The 22,876-nt window shown below is 39.7% G+C and overlaps 1 protein-coding gene across 2 annotated transcripts in view; it reads right to left on the minus strand.

Annotated features, from left to right (window-relative positions):
• SUPT3H (SPT3 homolog, SAGA and STAGA complex component) overlaps nucleotides 1–22,876 on the minus strand; it is a 1,388,329-nt gene that overhangs the window by 456,346 nt on the left and 909,107 nt on the right. For both annotated transcript variants that reach the window (XM_053709596.1, XM_053709597.1), the window contains exon 6: nucleotides 10,344–10,483. In XM_053709596.1, the coding sequence (XP_053565571.1) occupies nucleotides 10,344–10,483 (140 nt within the window). The remainder of the gene's footprint in view (nucleotides 1–10,343; nucleotides 10,484–22,876) is intronic.

Genomic DNA, 22,876 nt, shown 5'->3' on the forward strand with positions numbered 1-22,876 from the left:
AAATACAAGGTTGACTTAACTCCATCATTACTTTTAAGGAGTTCAACCTTAATCTCCAAATCACATATAGTGTTTGCCCCTGTCATAAAACACCCTGACTAGGATGCAGAGTCCCATATAAAATACAGAGGGTTCTTAACCCCTTCAGTGCCAGCCTCCCCCCAGAAGACCAAAAGGCACTTACCTGTATATCCAGCTGTCCGGCAGGAGGACAGATCACCTGGCATGAGAGGATGCCACTCCTCATAGAGACCTGTGAAACAAAGAAAGACAAAGTAAACCAACTCGGGCTTTCTATACCAGGGCAGCAACATGTTAGAAAAACTCAGCAAGGCTCACCTCAGAAGTTCCTAACTGCTTTAAAGCCACCACTGCCCTACTGAAGAGACTAACGTGGAGTACGGCTAGATCCAGACCGTGATGGAAGCTCAGGGCAAGCCTGCCCTGACTTCAAAACAAAACAGAATTTATGCTTACCTGATAAATTACTTTCTCCAACGGTGTGTCCGGTCCACGGCGTCATCCATAACTTGTGGGAATATTCTCTTCCCCAACAGGAAATGGCAAAGAGCACAGCAAAAGCTGTCCATATAGTCCCTCCTAGGCTCCGCCCACCCCAGTCATTCGACCGACGGACAGGAGAAAAACAGGAGAAACCATAGGGTGCCGTGGTGACTGTAGTTAAAGAAAGAAATTCATCAAACCTGATTAAAAAACCAGGACGGGCCGTGGACCGGACACACCGTTGGAGAAAGTAATTTATCAGGTAAGCATAAATTCTGTTTTCTCCAACATTGGTGTGTCCGGTCCACGGCGTCATCCATAACTTGTGGGAACCAATACCAAAGCTTTAGGACACGGATGAAGGGAGGGAGCCAATCAGGTTACCTAAACGGAAGGCACCACGGCTTGCAAAACCTTTCTCCCAAAAATAGCCTCCGAAGAAGCAAAAGTATCAAATTTGTAGAATTTGGCAAAAGTGTGCAGGGAAGACCAAGTCGCTGCCTTACATATCTGATCAACAGAAGCCTCGTTCTTGAAGGCCCATGTGGAAGCCACAGCCCTAGTAGAGTGAGCTGTGATGCGTTCGGGAGGCTGCTGTCCGGCAGTCTCATAAGCCAATCGGATGATGCTTTTCCGCCAAAAGGAAAGAGAGGTAGCAGTAGCTTTTTGACCTCTCCTCTTGCCAGAATAAACGACAAACAGAGAAGACGTTTGTCTGAAATCCTTTGTTGCTTCTAAATAGAACTTTAAAGCACGAACTACATCTAAATTGTGTAACAAACGTTCCTTCTTTGAAACTGGATTCGGACACAAAGAAGGCACAACTATTTCCTGGTTAATATTCTTGTTGGAAACAACCTTTGGAAGGAAACCAGGTTTAGTACGCAAAATAACCTTATCTGAATGGAACACCAGATAGGGCGGATTACACTGCAGAGCAGATAACTCAGAAACTCTTCTAGCAGAAGAAATAGCAACCAAAAACAGAACTTTCCAAGATAACATCTTGATATCTATGGAATGTAGAGATTCAAACGGAACCCCTTGAAGAACTGAAAGAACTAAATTCAGACTCCAGGGAGGAGTTAAAGGTCTGTAAACAGGCTTGATCCTGACCAAAGCCTGAACAAAAGCTTGAACATCTGGCACAGCTGCCAGTCGTTTGTGTAACAAAACAGATAAAGCAGAAATCTGTCCCTTTAGAGAACTCGCTGATAATCCCTTATCCAAACCTTCATGAAGAAAAGAAAGGATCCTAAGAATTTTGATCTTACTCCATGAGAATCCCTTGGATTCACACCAATAGATATATCTTTTCCATATTTTATGGTAAATTTTTCTAGTTACAGGTTTTCTGGCTTGTACCAGAGTATCTATCACAGAATCCGAAAACCCACGCTTAGATAAAATCAAGAGTTCAATTTCCAAGCCGTCAGCTGGAGGGAAACTAGATTTGGATGTTCGAATGGACCCTGTACAAGAAGATCCTGTCTCAAAGGTAGCTTCCATGGTGGAGCCGATGACAAATTCACCAGGTCTGCATACCAAGTCCTGCGTGGCCACGCAGGAGCTATCAAGATCACCGAGGCCCTCTCCTGTTTGATCCTGGCTACCAGCCTGGGAATGAGAGGAAACGGTGGAAACACATAAGCTAGGTTGAAGGCCCAAGGCGCTACTAATGCATCCACTAGAGTCGCCTTGGGATCCCTGGATCTGGACCCGTAGCAAGGAACCTTGAAGTTCTGACGAGACGCCATCAGATCCATGTCTGGAATGCCCCATAATTGAGTCAACTGGGCAAATATCTCCGGGTGGAGTTCCCACTCCCCCGGATGGAATGTCTGACGACTCAGATAATCCGCCTCCCAGTTTTCCACTCCTGGGATGTGGATCGCAGATAGGTGGCAGGAGTGATCCTCCGCCCATGTATAAAATGCCCAAATAAAGCAATCGATCTAGCCCATAAATGTGTCTACCAGTTTTATAGCCCATATTAAGCCCTTTATTCTGTTTGAGACTAAGAAAATGGCTTACCGGTCCCCATGATGGGGAAAATGACAGCCTTCCAGCATTACACAGTCTTGTTAGAAATATGGCTAGTCATACCTTAAGCAGAAAAGTCTGCCAACTGTTTCCCCCAACTGAAGTTATCTCATCTCAACAGTCCTATGTGGAAACAGCAAACGATTTTAGTTACTGCTGCTAAAATCATATTCCTCTCACAAACAGAACTCTTCATCTTTTTCTGTTTCAGAGTAAATAGTACATACCAGCACTATTTTAAAATAACAAACTCTTGATAGTAGAATAAAAAACTACAACTAAACACCACATACTCTTCACCATCTCCGTGGAGATGCTGCTTGTTCAGCGGCAAAGAGAATGACTGGGGTGGGCGGAGCCTAGGAGGGACTATATGGACAGCTTTTGCTGTGCTCTTTGCCATTTCCTGTTGGGGAAGAGAATATTCCCACAAGTTATGGATGACGCCGTGGACCGGACACACCAATGTTTGAGAAAAATATCTTGATAGAAGAATCTTATATCAGACACCTAATTACTTCACCTCCTCCTTGCACGAGAGGCAAAGAGAATGACTGGGGTTTGTGGGAAGAGAAGTGATACGTTAATAACGGGAGGGGGAGAGAGGGAGATAAAGAAGGGGTTAAGTAGCACTCTTTAATAACACATAGTTATCAAAAAGCTGCTAATATGCAACTAAGTAATCAATGGTAGCTGGTAAATATGCTGGACAAGCCAGCTAAGAGAGAAATTGTAATATAGCTGTGTGCATAAACAGCTAAGTGTACCTAAAGTTAAAATATAACCTTTAATGGTCTAATATAAAAAAAGTGAAGGTGAAATAAACTTGCCAACGAATACCCCCTGTGAGTTACACCAAATTAGAAAACTACCAAACAATAAAAGCTAGAACGCTGGAAGCTGTTCCCCTGTATTCCTGGCCGATAGCGGGAATCGTTGGTATCAGGTGTCAGGAGCAGCTAAGAACAGCGAACTAGGTTAAAATTTAATTGAAGTCAGAATAAAAGTAAAAACTAAAAAAAGAAAGGTAAAACAACAAAAACACAAGCGCATCCGAGATTCACTGTATCTTTCTTTATTATTTTTAAAATAAAGCCATAAAAATATACACTTACAAGATAAGTGCAAGTTATGTGCACATAAGTTTTAAAGTTGCTCAGCGGTCCCAACCCAAGCCTCGGTAAAAAAAGAAAGGTGTTATTACACAAACGCATTTCGGTTCTCACTTCAGAGTCTTTCTCAATGTGACAATTTGGGTAATGTTTGACAAGACGAGTGTCTCATTCTGCTCCTTTTTAAACCCTATAGGTAAAGTTGTTCCACCAATCATAAGTGGTTCACAGTACATGCCTTCTGATCTTCCAATCATGGTTTATTATGTCAGTGACGAATCTGGGATGACGGTGTGTGATCGTTATATCGTATAACATGATCTTCTAACTTGATACATCTTAAATATTCATATGACATAATCTTATATTATAATTACGAAGTAATTACCGTTGTATGGAAGAGCCTGTGTGTACTGTTGTAATAGCGCATTGGTTAGGAAACAGCAAAGGGAGAGAAGCAATACTTAACAGCTTTGCTGTGGTGCTCTTTGCCTCCTCCTGCTGGTCAGGAGTGATATTCCCAACAGTAATTGATGATGATCCGTGGACTCACCATGTCATTAGAAAGATTAAGTTTTATTTAGTTGTTCATGGCTCTCACCTCCATGAAAGAGTTGATTTTGTGATCTTCATTATTCTATTTCAATAATAAACCACACAGACTCCTGAGTGCTTTATCGTGTATTCTTCAGGAGGTGTTTTTTTTTAATCTCTCTCTTTTTTTCTTCAGATTGAGCTCAATACACAGCACCTACACCCTTTTCATTCGGCTAAGCAGTTAAATACCAGGATTAAGAGTTTGTAGTAATAATTAAGTAGCGCCATTGGTGTGTTTTCTTAAATTAAATTAACCAAATCCTCCCTGGGAGAAAGTGAAACAAGCACAATTGTTGCAAAATAAATAATGAATGTATACTGCACTAATGAAACATTTTATATGTTGTTGAAATGTTAAGTTTAAAGGTCCTTTACATACAATGAACACGTCTCTGCTGTTTGCCTGAATACACTTTACCTTTAAATAAATATTTGTTTCACTACAGGCACAAACTGCCTGGAGCCGGTAAAGCGTTGGATTTTGGAACAGTTTGGATTTCAGAATATTTGTATATTTGCATATGTAAAATGGGACAGCTTGAAGAGTAAACAATAATGTATGTCATTTAGGCAATATTTACATGCTTATACATGCAAACTAAAAGTAGCGTTATATCATTTGTAATACTTTTGTATACATAATATCAGCAGGCAGATAGTACAGTACTGTAATCTGAAAGGTAATCGTTGTTTTAAATAAAGACAGACCAGCAGTTTAGAACACAAAAACAAAATAAAGGCAAAAATGATTGTGACAAAGACCCCGATTCTAAAAAGATTCTGGGCTGGTGAGATTCTATAAGAATGCCCGCCAGCCCCTCTATTTCCCTGGTAGAATTATATAAAGCCAACTTTTTACCCTGAAAGCAGAGTGTCTCGCTAAGTGGCGTATACTGCATTTTCGTATGGGAAGGAGATGCATTCATTACAAAAGTGCACACTAAAATTTGTAAAATTTTAAATCTTACAAATCGAATAATTGAACCATGGACACAAAAATATTTGTAGGTAAATTACACAGGGATAAATCATAGTAACTATGCACAGTGTAAATAGTAATTTAAGCACACTGGATGTGCACAACACACATAGAAATTCTTACTTATAAGTATAAAATACAAAGCGTAATTGTTGTTTTTTCATGAAATGGACTGAACATGGAAGTTCCATCTCCTCATCACAGGTGTGTTCAGCAAGAGCAGCGTAGGAGTTTTGCAATGGCAGAGGTTGAGGGCTATGTTTCTGGTCTACTGCTCTAATTCTTCCAGAGCCTACATTAATCCATCTGCCTCTCTCTGTTGATCTCTAGCTTAGAGGTGCTTCTTTTTGAGGCAACTTTGTGGAGGTAACAGGTATGTAACTTACCTTTGCTTTAAAGGGACAGTCAAGTCCAAAACAAACTTTCATGATTCAAATAGGGCATTTTGAAGATGGAAACCTATGGCTATTACCCTCACCTTGTTCATCCAAGAAAAATGGAGAAATCACTCCCTGGTCTTCTATATTTTCCACACAAAAAAATAACATCTGAGCCTTTATCAGATCAAGACACATGGGATAGATAAAATCTCTCATAGAGGCCTGGAGCTGTATCCTTACAATATGAAATCTAGGACCCAGTGGTTTGAAAAGGAGCAAGCCTAAACCAAACAAACAAATGTTGCATCCTGCCCCCAACAGGAAGAGGGTCCTGACAGGGGGAGGAATACCTTCATTCTAACCTGAAAGAGGTTTTTAGTCTGTTTAGTCTTAATCCAGGAGGAGGTGGGTCTCTAAGAGAATTAAGGGGGTCCTTCAGCTTGAATAGAGACAGAGGCTCTTTAAGATCTGGAGAGCAAAAAAGGAGGAAAAGAATTGAAATTTGGATCTTGCCCACAGATTTCCTATCCAGTAATAATAAACATCCACAGCAATAGTGGATAAAATAGCATCCAAACAGGATATTATCTTAAAAGGGCAAAGACAGAAGTCTCTTTTAGAGACAATGTCCACAGACCAAGACTTTTAGCCATAAGGCATGCCTTGCTTAAACAGCCATAGCAGCACATTTTGTTTTTATGCAAACAACTTCCATTGCTGCACCACAGTTAAAGTTATTGACAACCATATCAGCTTCAATTGAACCTGCAGCTCTTCCAAGGATCCTAGACATGATTAAACCTTAGAGAGGTTATCCCACCAAACTGGCATAGCTGCTACCACACAAAGAACAATCACAACTGGGCAGAATAGATATCCCAAGCTTAAAGGAATATCTATGGGAGCTTTTAGGATTCTGATCCATTGGGTATGTGATGGAGGGCTATCCTCTAAAGGAAAAAGTAGTCTGCCAGGCTAACATTGAGATAGCACCTTCCATTTAGGGGTTTCCAAAGGATACAAAGATTTGAATTTGGCAGAAGAAATTAAATGTACGCATAGCTTGTTTCACTTATAAGATACCAGTTTATGCACTGCATCACGTATATGGAAGATAATGGGCTGTGTAGGAACAACTGTAAAAATCTATCAAAAATCTATCTAGCACCTTGGTTTTGTAGTAGAGCTGCTGGGTTCATCCACCTTCAAGGTCATTAAACTGAGTATAATCTTCCCTTCTTATGTTTGGGAGACAAGTTACTGTATATAGGTGACTCAGGGGAGAATTGCTCATGGGGAGAGGTAATATCCACTGCAGGCACACATCTAGGCTTGGCTGGAGAAGATATAGAACTCATAAGTTCAGCCATATCAGAATTAATATATTCTATGAAATAGCTGATTAGAGCCCCCTAAGGGTTCAGGTGGTAGGGAAGTAAACCTGTTGCCACCCTGATCAGAATGAAAAGCAGAAACCCCTTGTTTAGGTATGGAAAAATGTCCAGCACACACTACTCAGCTGAGGTGAACATACTCAGTAACACTTGCATAATAAGCATATAGAGACAGGGCTGATTATATCAGTAAACCATCATTCCTTCCTCTCTTTCCAGGAGGCACTGAAATTGGTTTCAAAAAAGAGTTAGAGACCCCTATCAATCAACATTAGGATCCGAGCACATCATATGTTCTACCTACTCCTTATAGGCTAAAAGTAACTAACTTAAGTAGGGTATTACTGGGAGTATGGGTTGGAGAAAAGCTTTGGAATGTAGCGATGGATTGCCTCCTCCTGGTGTACAAGAAATGGAAACCTTGGGTGATGTGTGCCATAAAACGGATGTTGATTTTTCAGTTTGCGCTGCTGTAGTACCTCAATTTACTCTGTTGCTTACAATTGAGATCTCGATCACGCAGATGGGGATCTTTTCTCCTGGTTGGGTGCAGATTTGTATGGAGAAGACACTCTTACGGCTTTTGTTTTTTAGTATTTCCGGTTAATAGGCCAGTAAGAGGTGTGGAGAATTACAAGCCTATATAGTTTGCTGTAATAACCATGCATCTCAGGGAGTGTTGAGAATGGCACTTCTGCAGTAAAGTAAATTTGAATAGCATATGCCTGAATTGCACAAGAGAGAGCAAGAGAGAGGTGGGAAAAGAGGGAGGGAGAAGGGGAAGAAACAGGTAGAGAGAGATACAGTAGACAGATCTTACAATGCTGTTGGCAGCAATTTGAAAATAAGAAGTGAATCAGGAAAAAAAAACAATATAAACACATTACTCAATAAAACAGCAGTGTAACGGCAATGTCGAGGAAAACAACCATGATTATGTGTTGTATGAAATCCCTGGCCATGACTTTGTACTATGCTTTGTAAGTAAAACCACTAAACAACAAAAACATATCCTGTTTAAGCCTTACTGACGTCAGAACTATGTTTATCATGTGTTCTGGATGTCTTGCTATGTTTTTTACCCCAAGGCAAAAGTGGAACTAAACTATTTGTATACGGCCAAAACCAAGATTACCACATGGTTTCAAGGTAATTGATACCTAAATGAAAATCTGCATTTAGGTTTTAGTCTAAGTTTTGGTCACATTGCTATATTGTTAAACATGTTAGAGTCTTACATCTGGATGCCACTGGGAACGACTGAAGAGATCATCAAAAGCTAGGACACAAGCGCAAATCAGCACATTCATGTTTCTGTTCACATTCCAAACAAAACAGATGTATATTTCCACAAGTGAATCCTAGGGCTTCAGATTTATAATAATATAAAATAAATCTGGATACTGCAATTTGCTTCCAACATTAAAACAGTAGATAAGAAAATATTGATATTAAAGACAAGACCGAATGTACCTGAATACAAATATATACAAATGATCAACTAGCTAGTTACAGTCACTGTTCCAAAGGCAGTTGAATCATTTTTTATTTCTCTATAAAGCAATTATTGTTCTTAAAGGAAACTGTACACGTAAACACAATTCTACAGTAACATTAGTGTATTACCTAATTATGCCTATTGGCCAATTGGTACAAAGCACCAGTAAACAATTGTTGGAAGTACTAATAAAATAGTATATAAATACCGTACAAAATATAATACAAATGTAATATCATAAAAACAAAACATAACATCAGTGTTATTGTTTGAGATAAATATATAGATGCTTTTAAAACAAAGCAATTCAGCATCAGCAGCTGCTGTCTCCACTACAAGAGGGCCAAATAGAAGTGGTATTAGTGTCCCAGTAGCCAGCAGGCCAAGACTCAGCCGCTGTTTTCAGTATGAAGATGACAATAAAGGTGTGTTCCAGTCAAGAGCAGATTTGGGAGTCAAGTGAATGAACTCTCGCTATTTGGGCTATAACTTTAAAGGGACAGTCAACGCCAGAATTGTTGTTTTAAAGGATAGATAATCCCTTTATAACCCATTCCCCAGTTTTGCAAAACCAACACAGTTATATTAATATACTTTTTACCTCTGTGATTGCATTGTATCTAAGCCTCTTCTGACAGCCCCCTGATCACATGACATTTTATTTATTATCTATTGACCTTTATTTTAGCCAATTAGTGCAGTGTCTGCCACAATTCACGGGCGTGCTCACAATGTTATCTATGGGGTTTACCTGAACTAGCTCTCCCCTGCTGTGAAAAGCAAATACAAAGCATGTGATTAGAGGCGGCCTTCAAGGGCTTAGAAATTATCATATGAGCCTTCCTAGATCTAGCTTTCAACTAAGAATACCAAAAGAACAAAGCAAAATTGGTGATAAAAATAAATTGGAAAGTTGTTTAAAATTGCATGCCCTATTTGAAACATGCAAGTTTTTTTTGGACTTGACTGTCCCTTTAATGGACAGAGCTTTGTATCAGGTAGCTAGTCTGCCATTTACAGCACCAACAGCAGGTGGCGCATTATATCACACCTGTCTCTGACTGATAAGCAAAACTCCCCCAGCTGATATGCTACAGAAACATAAAAACAGACAAGTATTTGTTTTTTTTTTAATCTTCCTTTTCGCCATTCAAATACATTTCTTGTTTAAAATGTGATACAGTAGTATTTTTAAAATGATAATTTCCTTGCAAGCGTGCTGCAGCAATAATTACTACTAAAGGAAAAATACATGTACTATTTTTTTTTTGTCATAACTTTAAAGGGACGTGAAATTCAAAATGAAACCTACATAATTCAGACAGATGATTGGTAGCTAGCTCCCTAAAGTGCATTGCTGCTCCGAAGCTGAATTGAACTATGTATTTAACCCCTTTTTAAAGGGATTAAAGGGACATGAAAACCCACATTTTTTCATTCATGATTCAGATAGAGCACACAATTTATAAAAAAAATTCCAAATTACTTCTATAATCTATTTTTTGTACTCTTGTTATAGTTTGTTGAAAAGCACACCTTGGTAGGCTCAGCGGCTGCTGATTGGTGGTTGCACATATATGCCTCATGCTATTGGCTCACCCATGTTCGTTGCTGTTTCTTTAACAAAGGATACCAAGAGAATTAAAGCAAATTAGATAATAGAAGTAAATTGGAAAGTTGTTTAAAATTGTATACTCTAAATCATGAAATTGTGTAGTGTTTGTAATCTTTTAATGTATGGCATTGGATTTGGTGTATATTTTTTTATTATTATTTTAATTAGAAATGCTAAAGTAACTCAGCATGAACTGTAAGCATTTGAACAAGTGAACTTACCTCCATCCGTTCTTGTTTAACATCATCAATCTCATCATCTTCCATTAAAGCCAGGAGCTCTCCTGTCTGATCAATTGAATTGAGGAAGTCCTGAGCAAGTTTATGACGCTTGTTTGCGTTGTTGGCGCTGACTAATTTCTCTGTATTAAATGGAGAAATGAAAACCAATTTATCATGAGATACATCACACATGTAAACTTCACATTTGCATTTACAGAATATGGATTGTGGATAATAATTTTCAAGCTCTTTTAGCACAATATACACTATCCAGGGATCATCAATTTTGGCTCTCCAGAGGTTTTGGAACTACCTTTCCTATGATGCTCAGTCAGCTGAAATGCTGGCAGAGCATCATGGGAAATGTTTTTTAAAAACCTCTGAAGGGCCAAAATTGATGATCCCTGCACTATACTATTTGATAAAATATATGAAGGATTCTTTCAGGCTACATCTAATCTAAATTAAAATTCACCTAATTGATGACAACGCTGCACTTAAGTTAGATAAGATATAGGTTCCTACAGAGAGTGTACACACAATATGGGTATAGATATTAGAGTAAAACGTTATATGTTCTAATAAGTAGAAACTGGTTATGTCATGAGACTTTATGCATGAGATTGAGGAATTTAGACAGCAAGGCAATTAGAGCTTAAAGGGACACTTAACCCAATATTTTTCATTTGTGATTCAGATAGAGCATGCAATTTTAAGCAACTTTCTAATTGACTCCTATTATCAAATTGTCTTCATTCTCTTGGTATCTTTATTTGAAATGCAAGAATGTAAGTTTAGCTGCTGGCCCATTGTTGGTGAACACACTGTGTTGTTCTTTCTGATTGGTGGATAAATTCACCCACCAATAAACAAGTGCTTTCCATGGGTCTGAACCAAAAAAATAGCTTAGATGCCTTCTTTTTCAAATAAAGAAAGCAAGAGAACAAAGGAAAAATGATAATAGGTGTAAATTAGAAAGTTACTTAAATTGCATGCTCTATCTGAATCACGAAAGAAAAAATTTGGGTTCAGTGTCACTTTAAGTCCAACCACATAATCATGGTGCATTCCCATTTTTAAACTAATCCCAATGTAACAGTATCATTGGGGTAATTACATTTGTCCCCCTAAACAAGGAACAAATGGTAACACCTGAGACTTTCTTATGTGGTTTACGCACTCTGATATCTGCTCTGAAAAGAACATAAAGCACAATTTATCTTCTTTCATGATTCAGACAGTGCAAACAAAACGTTTCCAATTTACTTCTATTATGAAATTTACTCCATTCTCATGGAATTATTTGTTGATGAGCATACTTAGGTCGGTATCGTGCACACGTCTGAAGCACTACATGGAAGTAAACACTACTGCCATCTAGTGCTCTTACAAATGTATAACATTGCTTAAAGTATTCTTGCACTTGCATGCAATGATGGTGTTCTGCCCAAGTCAGAATGCCGGCTACATCTTTCATTGCTATGGCACTTTGAGTACCAACTTGGTGATTCATGTAAGCCACTACTGTGACATTGTCTAACTAAAACCTCAGTAAAGACTCCAGTTTTAACAGGGGGCAACTCTGGAGAGCCCAAATATTGCACAGAGCTCTAAAATCTTAATTGAAAACTTCGCCTCCTGAAGAGACCAAGCTCCCTGCACTTTCTGGCAAACATAGACTGCACTCCAACCCAGCAGACTGATGTCTGCAGTAATTACTACCCAATTCGGATGGATGGAAGAGGCTCCCTAAATCAAGATTGACAAGTCTGCCATAAAGTATAAAGAATGTCTTGAAGTCTATAGAAATCTTCTGAGACTGTTGAAATCTCCATTCCACCGTTGCAAGAGCGCAAGATGAATCTGGCAAAAGGAACAACATCTGAAGCCGCTACTATGAGACCAAGTACTTCCATGCATTGAAGCAGTATAGAAAGAAGAGTTTGATGGAGAAGAGCACAGGGATTTTGCAAATTGAGTTTGCGAGCATCTGTGAGAAATGATGAAGCCCAGCAAGGCAACTCGTATAAGGTAGTTGAAAGCTTTTCGGGCGGTTGGTTTTCTAACCATGGAAGCAAAGGAACTGAAGAAACTGTGTTTGTATGTTTCTGAGCCATCTTAAAGAAAAAGCCTGTTCCAGAATGTAGTTGGGTAAGGAGCTACTGTCGAGCCCTGAGCAATCACTATGTAATAAAGTGATCCAAGTACCTGTAAGAAGATTCTTGGTGCTGGTGTCAGATGGATGGAAGAGGCACACATTTGTAATGATTGTTTAGAAAGGCCAATCTCAAAAAATGACTAAGGAATCATGGGAAAGGATTTAAGCTCTGTTGTGTGGGGTATTTTTCCTCCTCCTGTAGGACGGGACTAATCTCACCTGCAACTGCTTGTGGACTCTCACCATCTTATGAAATAAATATAATTTTTCCCTTGTAATGTTTGTATATCTAATGTTTCTGGCTGTTTGGGTTTGATTATTATTATTATCTTTATTTGTAACTCACTAAAAGATTCCACAGTACTATACAGCAAATATAATAAGTAAAGATAAGGCAGGTAAAGCAACAGACCAACACAGAAGGATTACAGGACCTCCCCAATAGAGCTTTGAACACGATATTTATCATTAAGCTAAATACTCCAAATAAATAGTGGGGGGGGGGTTCTTCTTTTTCCCACTCATTGCAGTATTAGAATAGAGGCATTCTAGATAAATGACAGTGCAGTGTCAGTGTTGATAGTCTTGGTAACTTTTAAGAAAAAGCAGAGACGTAAGCTCAGAGTCTTTAGCCCAAACTCCTCTCACCAAAAATATATTTTTGCACCAGCCATAAAAAGCAACAATGTGAGCAGTGTATGCTCACTCATTAAAAATACAATAATAGCTTAACAGCTCTCAGAAGGGATCTAGGTTTATGGTTGGGACCGCTAACAAGATAAGCAGGGAACCAGCAAAATAAAGATAGTCAATGCATTTCTCTTCAGAGACAAAAACATAAAGGAACATAATACTCATATGCTAAATCACTTGAAACTGATGCAGTATAACTGTAAAAAGCTGACAGGAAAATATCACCTGAACACATAGTTGCCAACAGTCCCTGATTTCCAGGGACAGTCCCTGGATTTTGTTGTATGTTCCTAGATTTTTTTTGTCACTGGAAATGTCCCTGAAAATCTCATTTGCATAACATTTGTTGTTTGTATATATATATATATAATTCATTCCTAATGGAACATTGTTATTATTATTGAATGGGTTCACATATTATTTGTCTTTCTAATTTTGATGCTGTGTTGTAAAAATAACCATATGCCCAGAATGTGTTCCAGAGACTGGGTAGGTGTAAGAGCTTGGTGCTGTAATCTGTATAATAAGTCTAAATTATACTATTACTTTCAAATGGCTGTGTTTTGATTGCAGAACTGAGTGGGCGGAGCAGTTGAACAGTAGGTCGTCAATACTCCAGTAACCCGCTTGCTTGCTCTGCTGCAAAGTGTCCCTGGAATTTTTTTTTAAATGTTGGCAACAGAGCATCTCTATGTAAAAAAGGAAGATATTTTACCTCACAATTTCCTCAGCTCAGCAGAGTAAGTGCGAGTAAAACGTTATACTTTAGCTGCTGCTAACTGCAGGTAAAAAAAAAAAATATATGAAGAAATGAACTGCAGCCAATCGGCATCAACAGTGCTGAGGTCATGAACTCTTTTACTGTGATCTCATGAGATTTCACTTAACTCTCATGAGATTTCATAGTAAACTTCCTTAAACTGAAAAAGGAAATAAGATGAGAGTGCATGAAGCTCGCTCCCTTGCCGGTCCCTGAACAGACATACTGATTTGCTGCTTAAAGTCCTTTACAATGGGGTGTAAATACTTAGGACATTTTGAGGTAAAATATCTTTCTTTTTTACATAGAAATGCTCAGGTGATATTTTCTAGTCAGCTTTTTACAGCTATGCTGCATCACTTTCAAGTGTTTAAACATTTGGGTATCATGGCCCTTTAATTAACCTGAAGAAAGGAAGTGGAGACTTATGTCCTGTAAACCTTTTATAGGGTACAGGGTTCTTCAGACAAGGAACAAGATGTACAGTTGAAACCTTCAGATCCATTCATTATGATTTCAAATAAAAAAATCCAATTATTAAAAAACAAAGTACATTCCTTGCAAGATACACAAAACTGTGTGAATAACATATACTTAACCAAGCCTTCAGAGTTATGTTAATTACTGCATAATGCCTTCCAAAAATATGCTTCTCTTTCCTGAAAGATATTATTTCAGGTGTTTTAAATCTCTACGCAGACCTTAAGATGGAAAAGAAAAAAATAGCTAGCTGTAAAAAGCTACTGATGTTTTTCATCAAAATCGCCACATAATAATAGGGGGCAAAGGTAAAAATGCTGTTATAATACAATTATTTTACTAAATATATTCAGACTCTAAACGGTCTATAGAGGAAATCAAATTGTCACAGACATGAATATAAATAACCACCTTTAAACATATATCAGATACATTTCCTCAAATATTATATTTTAATTTGCAGTTTTGAATCCGATACTTTACGAATAGTAATCTGACCCTCATGTTGTTTATATATGCAAATAAATCTATGAGTTTATGACTATATTAGTGCATATGTGTTGGAAAGCACATGAGAAAAAAATATGTATGGTTGGCCTGCGACAATGGCTCTTTTTTTTATTTTAAGTTCCTTAAAGAGACACTAAACCCATCCTTTTTTCATGATTTAGATAGAGAATACAATTTTAAACAACCTTCCAATTTACTTCTATTACCTAATTTGCTTCATTCTTTAGGTATCCTTTGCTGAAGAAATAGCAATGCACATTGGTGAGCCAATCACATGAGCCTATCTATATATGCTTTTCAGCAAAGGATATCAAGAGAATGACACAAAATAGATAACAGGAGTAAATTAGAAATTGCATGCTCTTACTAAATCATGAAAGAAAAAATGTGGGTTCATATCCCTTTAAAGGGACACTCAATCAAAATTAAACTTTCATTATTCAGATAGAGCATGCAATTTTAAACAACTTTCCAATTTATTTCCATTAACAAAATGTGCATAGTCTTTTTATATTTACACTTTTTGAGTCACCAGCTCCTACTGAGCATGTGCAAGAATAAGTGTGTATGCATTTATGAATGGCTGATTGCTGTCACATGGTACGTGTATGCATTTGTGATTGGCTGATGGCTGTCACATGGTACAGGGGGAGTGGAAAAAGCCATAACTTTTAAAATTGTCAGAAAAAAAAATCTACTACTGATTTGAAGTTCAGACTAAGTGCTATTGCATTGTCTTGTTATCTTGCATTTGTTGATTATGCAAATCTACAGTGTTGACTGGTCCTTTAAGTCTCCATTATGTGACATATATATTATATCCAAGGTCCTTTATGAATAAATTTGTTGGTATATAGCTTTTGGGATGTTATACTTCAATACCGTAAATTAAGAATCACAGTTATAGTTACAGCCTTTCAAACGTCACAAATAAAATATACTCAATTTAAATGTTGTGATTAAGGGCCTGATATTCAAAAGCTCTCTACTCAGGTGAGATGATCAAAGACATCCCCTCAGTATGGAGAGGTCTCTAAAAAAAAACAATAGAATCACATGTGAAGAAGAGACACCTATATTACGATATAAGGCCAAAAAAAAAAAAACATGCATGGTTTCTCTCAATGCCGACAAGCTTTTGAGTATTAGGCCCCAAGAGTTCAATAAAATAACTGCAGGTCAACCATAACATGCAGCTCACCAAAGAAACCTCCCAAAGTACTACAACATAAAAGGAAAACAAAGAAACATGACAAATAATTAAAACAAAACTAAGAAAGAAAATAATTAATCTAATTTTAACAGTTCATGGAAGCAAGGAGGGATCTCTAGACAGGCAAAGCAACAATCAGTTGATGAGCTTTTTCTGTCCTGTAATATGAGTGTTCTTTAAACCTTTTGATTGACTGGTTGTTGACAGACGATGTCTTCATAGCGATAATAACAATTCCAAAATCTCTACAGATGGCTAAATTCTCACAAATGACAAGCACCCACTCCCTCAGATGTGTTCTCTAAACTAGATCACATATCTATGACCTAAACACATTTAAACTTTGATGAACAGTTTGACACCACTTGCATGAGAGAGTCTGCAACACAATGGCGCCGAGGCAGCGTTTGCTGCTTACTAGATGGAGCCCATTCTCCCACTGTCCCACACTCATCACAATTTTTGTCCCTTTACACAAAGTCTATCATCCTACTACAAACCTTGATACTACAATGTGATTTAGAGCAATATTCTTATCCATATACTCCACCCAAAACATATCCTCTCTCCCCCTAACGTCCTGCCTTCAAAGTTTCTGACTACAGTACAGTACATGGAGAAATATAAGTACTATATCCTAAGGCTAAACAAGTAAATATAGCATTTCTAGCAAATCATGTACATGATGTCACAACTTTGGAATGTACAATTGTCTGTATCCTTTGCTCCTAAAAAAATGAGGTACTGGTATCATAAATAACAGGCATCCAAGCCAGAAGGTTAAAGACTCCATTTAACCAAATCAAGGAGACTAAGCTAATGGGAGACTGAAGGTGTCTTCAATAACAGAATAGCACATATGCTGATTGGCTCCACATCTGCGCTCAGTTCTGCATTGGTTGTCTGAAGCTGCCTAACAGTGTTGAACCTCTTTGCGCTGGTTAAATACATAGGGGTGAATCACAATCCTTTAGAAAAAACATATCTGTTGTTCTACAGAAATCCACCTTTAAAAGGGACATGAAACCCCCAAAAAATCATGATTCAGATAGAGAATACAATTTTAAACAACTTTCTAATTTACTTCTATTATCTGTTTTATTTGATTGGTATAATTTGTTGAAGGAGCAGCAATGCACTACTAGTTTCTAACTAAACACATGGGTGAGCCAATGACAATCGGTTTATATATGCAGCCACCAATCACCAGCTAGAACCTAGGATAACAAGAGAAAGAAGCAAATTAAATAATAGAAGTAAATTGGAAAGTTGTTTGAAATTGTATTCTCTATCTGAATCATGAAAGAAAAATATTGGGTTTCAGACTTTAAAGTCTGTGAGAATAGTAAATTGGAAAGTTGTTTAACCCCTTAATGACAACTGACGTACCAGGTACGTCCTGCAAAAACTAGCAGTTAGTGACAATGGACGTACCTGGTACGTCAGTTGTTTAAGAGAGTGCTGGAAGCGATCGCAATCGCTTCCAGCAGCTCTCAGGGTATTGCAGTGATGCCTCGATATGGAGGCATCCTGCAATACCTTTTAACAAGCCTCCGATGCAGAGAGAGCCACTCTGTGGCCCTCTCTGCACCGGTAACAATGGTGCTGTGTTCCGGGGGGAGTGTAGCAAGGAGGCGGCAGCGTGCGGGCGCACGTGTGCACGTGGGGGCGCGCGCGCGTGTGCACGTGGGGGCGCGCGCGCATATTAGCCACTGACACCAATGGAAAAAAATAAAAAGTTCTAAATTTTTTTTTAAAAAAAACATTAAAAAAAAAATATATATATATAAAAGGATCTGGGGGGGGGGGGCTTGGGGGTATTGAGGGGGGGGCTGCTACACTACAGAAAAGTTTATAAATACTGTTTTTGGGGGCAAATTGGGTACTGGCAGACAGCTGCCAGTACCCAAGATGGCGGCAATTAAGTAGCAGGGAGGGTTATAGAGCTGTTTGGTGGGGGATCAGGGAGGTTGGGGGCTAAGGCAGGGCTCCATTACAGCTGAATACATTTAAAAAAAAAAAAAATTAAAAAAACTCCTTTTATTTAGTACTGGCAGACTTTCTGCCAGTACTTAAGATGGCGGGGACAATTGTGGGGTGGGGGAGGGAAGAGAGCTGTTTGGGAGGGATCAGGGGATGGGATGTGTCAGGTGGGAGGCTGATCTCTACACTAAAGCTAAAATTAACCCTGCCAGCGCCCTACAAGCTACCTAATTAACTCCTTCACTGCTGGGCATAATTCACGTGTTGTGCGCAGCAGCATTTAGCGGCCTTCTAATTAACAAAAAGCAACGCCAAAGCCATATATGTCTGCTATTTCTGAACAAAGGGGATCCCAGAGAAGCTTTTACAACCATTTGTGCCATAATTGCACAAACTGTTTGTTAATAATTTCAGTGAGAAACCTAAAATTGTGAAAAATTTAAAGGTTTTTTTTATTTGCTCGCATTTGGCGGTGAAATGGTGGCATGAAATATACCAAAATTGGCCTAGATCAATACTTGGAGTTGTCTACTACACTAAACTAAAGCTAAAATTAACCCTACAAGCTCCCTACATGCTCCCTAATTATCCCCTTCACTGCTGGGCATAAAACACGTGTGGTGCGCAGTGGCATTTAGCGGCCTTCTAATTACCAAAAAGCAACCCCAAAGCCATATAAGTCTGCTATTTCTGAACAAAGGCGATCCCAGAGAAGCATTTAAACCATTTGTGCCATAATTGCAGAAGCTGTTTGTAAATAATTTCAGTGGGAAACCTAAAGTTTGTGACAAAATGTGTGAAAAAACATAATTTATGCTTACCTGATAAATTTATTTCTCTTGTAGTGTAGTCAGTCCACGGGTCATCCATTACTTATGGAATATATCTCTTCCTAACAGGAAGCTGCAAGAGGATCACCCAGCAGAGCTGCTACATAGCTCCTCCCCTCACATGTCATATTCAGTCATTCGACCAAAGCAGACGAGAAAGGAGAAACCATAGGGTGCAGTGGTGACTGGAGTTTAATTAAAATTTAGGTCTGCCTTAAAGACAGGGCGGGCCGTGGACTGACTACACTACAAGAGAAATAAATTTATCAGGTAAGCATAAATTATGTTTTCTCTTGTTAAGTGTAGTCAGTCCACGGGTCATCCATTACTTATGGAATACCAATACCAAAGCTAAAGTACACGGATGAAGGGAGGGACAAGGCAGGAACATTAAACAGAAGGAACCACTGCCTGAAGTACCTTTCTCCCAAAAATAGCCTCCGAAGAAGCAAAAGTGTCAAATTTGTAAAATTTTGAAAAGGTGTGAAGCGAAGACCAAGTCGCAGCCTTGCAAATCTGTTCAACAGAGGCCTCATTTTTAAAGGCCCAGGTGGAAGCCACAGCTCTAGTAGAATGAGCTGTAATCCTTTCAGGAGGCTGCTGTCCAGCAGTCTCATAGGCTAAACGTATTATGCTACGAAGCCAAAAAGAGAGAGAGGTAGCCGAAGCCTTTTGACCTCTTCTCTGTCCAGAGTAAACGACAAACAGGGAAGAAGTTTGACGAAAATCTTTAGTTGCCTGCAAATAGAACTTCAGGGCACGGACTATGTCCAAATTATGTAAAAGTCGTTCCTTCTTTGAAGAAGGCTTAGGACACAGTGATGGAACAACAATCTCTTGATTGATATTCCTGTTAGTAACTACCTTAGGTAAGAACCCAGGTTTAGTACACAGAACTACCTTGTCTGAATGAAAAATCAGATAAGGAGAATCACAATGTAAGGCAGATAACTCAGAGACTCTTCGAGCCGAGGAAATAGCCATCAAAAACAAAACTTTCCAGGATAACAGCTTGATATCAATGGAATGAAGGGGTTCAAATGGAAAGCCTTGAAGAACATTAAGAACTAAGTTTAAGCTCCACGGCGGAGCAACAGTCTTAAACACAGGCTTAATCCTAGTTAAAGCCTGACAAAAAGCCTGAACGTCTGGAACTTCAGCCAGACGTTTGTGTAGAAGAATAGACAGAGCAGAAATCTGTCCCCTTAACGAACTAGCAGATAAGCCCTTTTCTAAACCCTCTTGTAGAAAAGACAATATCCTAGGAATCCTAACCTTACTCCATGAGTAACTCTTGGATTCGCACCAATATAAATATTTACGCCATATCTTATGGTAAATTTTTCTGGTAACAGGCTTCCTAGCCTGTATTAAGGTATCAATAACCGACTCCGAGAAGCCACGCTTTGATAGAATCAAGCGTTCAATCTCCATGCAGTCAGCCTCAGAGAAATTAGATTTGGATGTTTGAAAGGACCCTGAATTAGAAGGTCCTGTCTCAGAGGCAGAGACCACGGTGGACAGGACGACATGTCCACTAGGTCTGCATACCAGGTCCTGCGTGGCCACGCAGGCGCTATCAGAATCACCGAAGCTCTCTCCTGTTTGATCTTGGCAATCAAACAAGGAAGCATCGGGAATGGTGGAAACACATAAGCCATGTTGAAGACCCAAGGGGCTGTCAGAGCATCTATCAGCACCGCTCCAGGGTCCCTGGACCTGGATCCGTAACAAGGAAGCTTGGCGTTCTGGCGAGACGCCATGAGATCCAGATCTGGTTTGCCCCAACGAAGAATCAGTTGAGCAAAGACCTCTGGATGAAGTGCCCACTCCCCCGGATGAAAAATCTGGCGACTTAGAAAATCCGCCTCCCAGTTCTCTACGCCTGGGATGTAAATCGCTGACAGGTGGCAAGAGTGAGACTCTGCCCAGCGAATTATCTTTGAGACTTCCAACATCGCTAGGGAACTTCTGGTTCCCCCTTGATGGTTGATGTAAGCCACAGTTGTGATGTTGTCCGACTGAAATCTGATGAACCTCAGAGTTGCTAACTGAGGCCAAGCTAGGAGAGCATTGAATATTGCTCTTAATTCCAGAATATTTATTGGGAGGAGTTTCTCCTCCTGAGTCCATAATCCCTGAGCTTTCTGGGAGTTCCAGACTGCGCCCCAGCCTAGAAGGCTGGCGTCTGTTGTTACAATAGTCCAATCTGGCCTGCGAAAGGTCATCCCCTTGGACAGATGTGGCCGAGAGAGCCACCATAGAAGAGAATCTCTGGTCTCTTGATCCAGACTTAGTAGGGGGGACAAATCTGAGTAATCCCCGTTCCACTGACTTAGCATGCACAATTGCAGCGGTCTGAGATGCAGGCGCGCAAATGGTACTATGTCCATTGCCGCTACCATTAAGCCGATTACTTCCATGCACTGAGCTACTGACGGGTGTGGAATGGAATGAAGGACACGGCAAGCATTTAGAAGTTTTGATAACCTGGCCTCTGTCAGGTAAATTTTCATCTCTACAGAATCTATAAGAGTCCCTAGAAAGGGAACTCTTGTAAGTGGTAATAGAGAACTCTTTGCCACGTTCACCTTCCACCCATGCGACCTCAGAAATGCCAGAACTATCTCTGTATGAGACTTGGCAGTTTGAAAACTTGACGCTTGTATCAGAATGTCGTCTAGGTACGGAGTCACCGATATGCCTTGCGGTCTTAGTAGCGCCAGAAGTGAGCTCAGAACTTGGAGCCGTAGCTAATCCGAAGGGAAGAGCTACAAACTGGTAATGCCTGTCTAGGAAAGCAAATCTTAGGTACCGATAATGATCCTTGTGAATCGGTATGTGAAGGTAGGCATCCTTTAAATCCACTGTGGTCATGTACTGACCCTCTGGATCATGGGAAGGATGGTTCGAATAGTTTCCATTTTGAATGATGGAACTCTTAGAAATTTGTTTAGGATTTTTAAGTCCAAGATTGGTCTGAAGGTTCCCTCTTTCTTGGGAACCACAAATAGATTTGAATAGAATCCCTGCCCGTGTTCCGTCCGCGGAACTGGGTGGATCACCCCCATTAGTAAAAGGTCTTGTACACAGCGTAGAAACGCCTCTTTCTTTATTTGGTTTGCTGATAACCTTGAAAGATGAAATCTCCCTCGTGGAGGAGAAGTTTTGAAGTCCAGGAGATATCCCTGAGATATGATCTCCAACGCCCAGGGATCCTGGACATCTCTTGCCCAAGCCTGGGCGAAGAGAGAAAGTCTGCCCCCACTAGATCCGTTTCCGGATAGGGGGCCCTCTCTTCATGCTGTCTTGGAGGCAGCAGCAGGTTTCTTGGCCTGCTTGCCCTTGTTCCAGGACTGGTTAACTTTCCAGCCCTGCCTGTAACGAGCAACAGCTCCTTCCTGTTTTGGAGCGGAGGAAGTTGATGCTGCTCCAGCCTTGAAGTTACGAAAGGCACGAAAATTAAACTGTTTGGCCTTTGATTTGGCCCTGTCCTGAGGTAGAGCATGGCCCTTACCTCCCGTAATGTCAGCTATAATTTCTTTCAAGCTGGGCCCGAATAAGGTCTGCCCTTTGAAAGGAATATTAAGCAATTTAGATTTAGAAGTCACGTCAGCTGACCAGGATTTAAGCCATAGCGCTCTGCGCGCTTGGATGGCGAATCCGGAGTTCTTAGCCGTAAGTTTGGTTAAATGTACGACGGCATCAGAAACAAATGTGTTAGCTAGCTTAAGTGCTTTAAGCTTGTTCATAATTTCATCCAATGGAGCTGTGCGAATGGCCTCTTCCAGAGACTCAAACCAGAATGCTGCCGCAGCAGTGACAGGCGCAATGCATGCAAGGGGCTGTAAGATAAAACCTTGTTGAACAAACATTTTCTTAAGGTAACCCTCTAATTTCTTATCC

This window comes from Bombina bombina, chromosome 4 (assembly GCF_027579735.1).
Source record: "Bombina bombina isolate aBomBom1 chromosome 4, aBomBom1.pri, whole genome shotgun sequence".
NCBI lineage: Eukaryota > Metazoa > Chordata > Amphibia > Anura > Bombinatoridae > Bombina > Bombina bombina.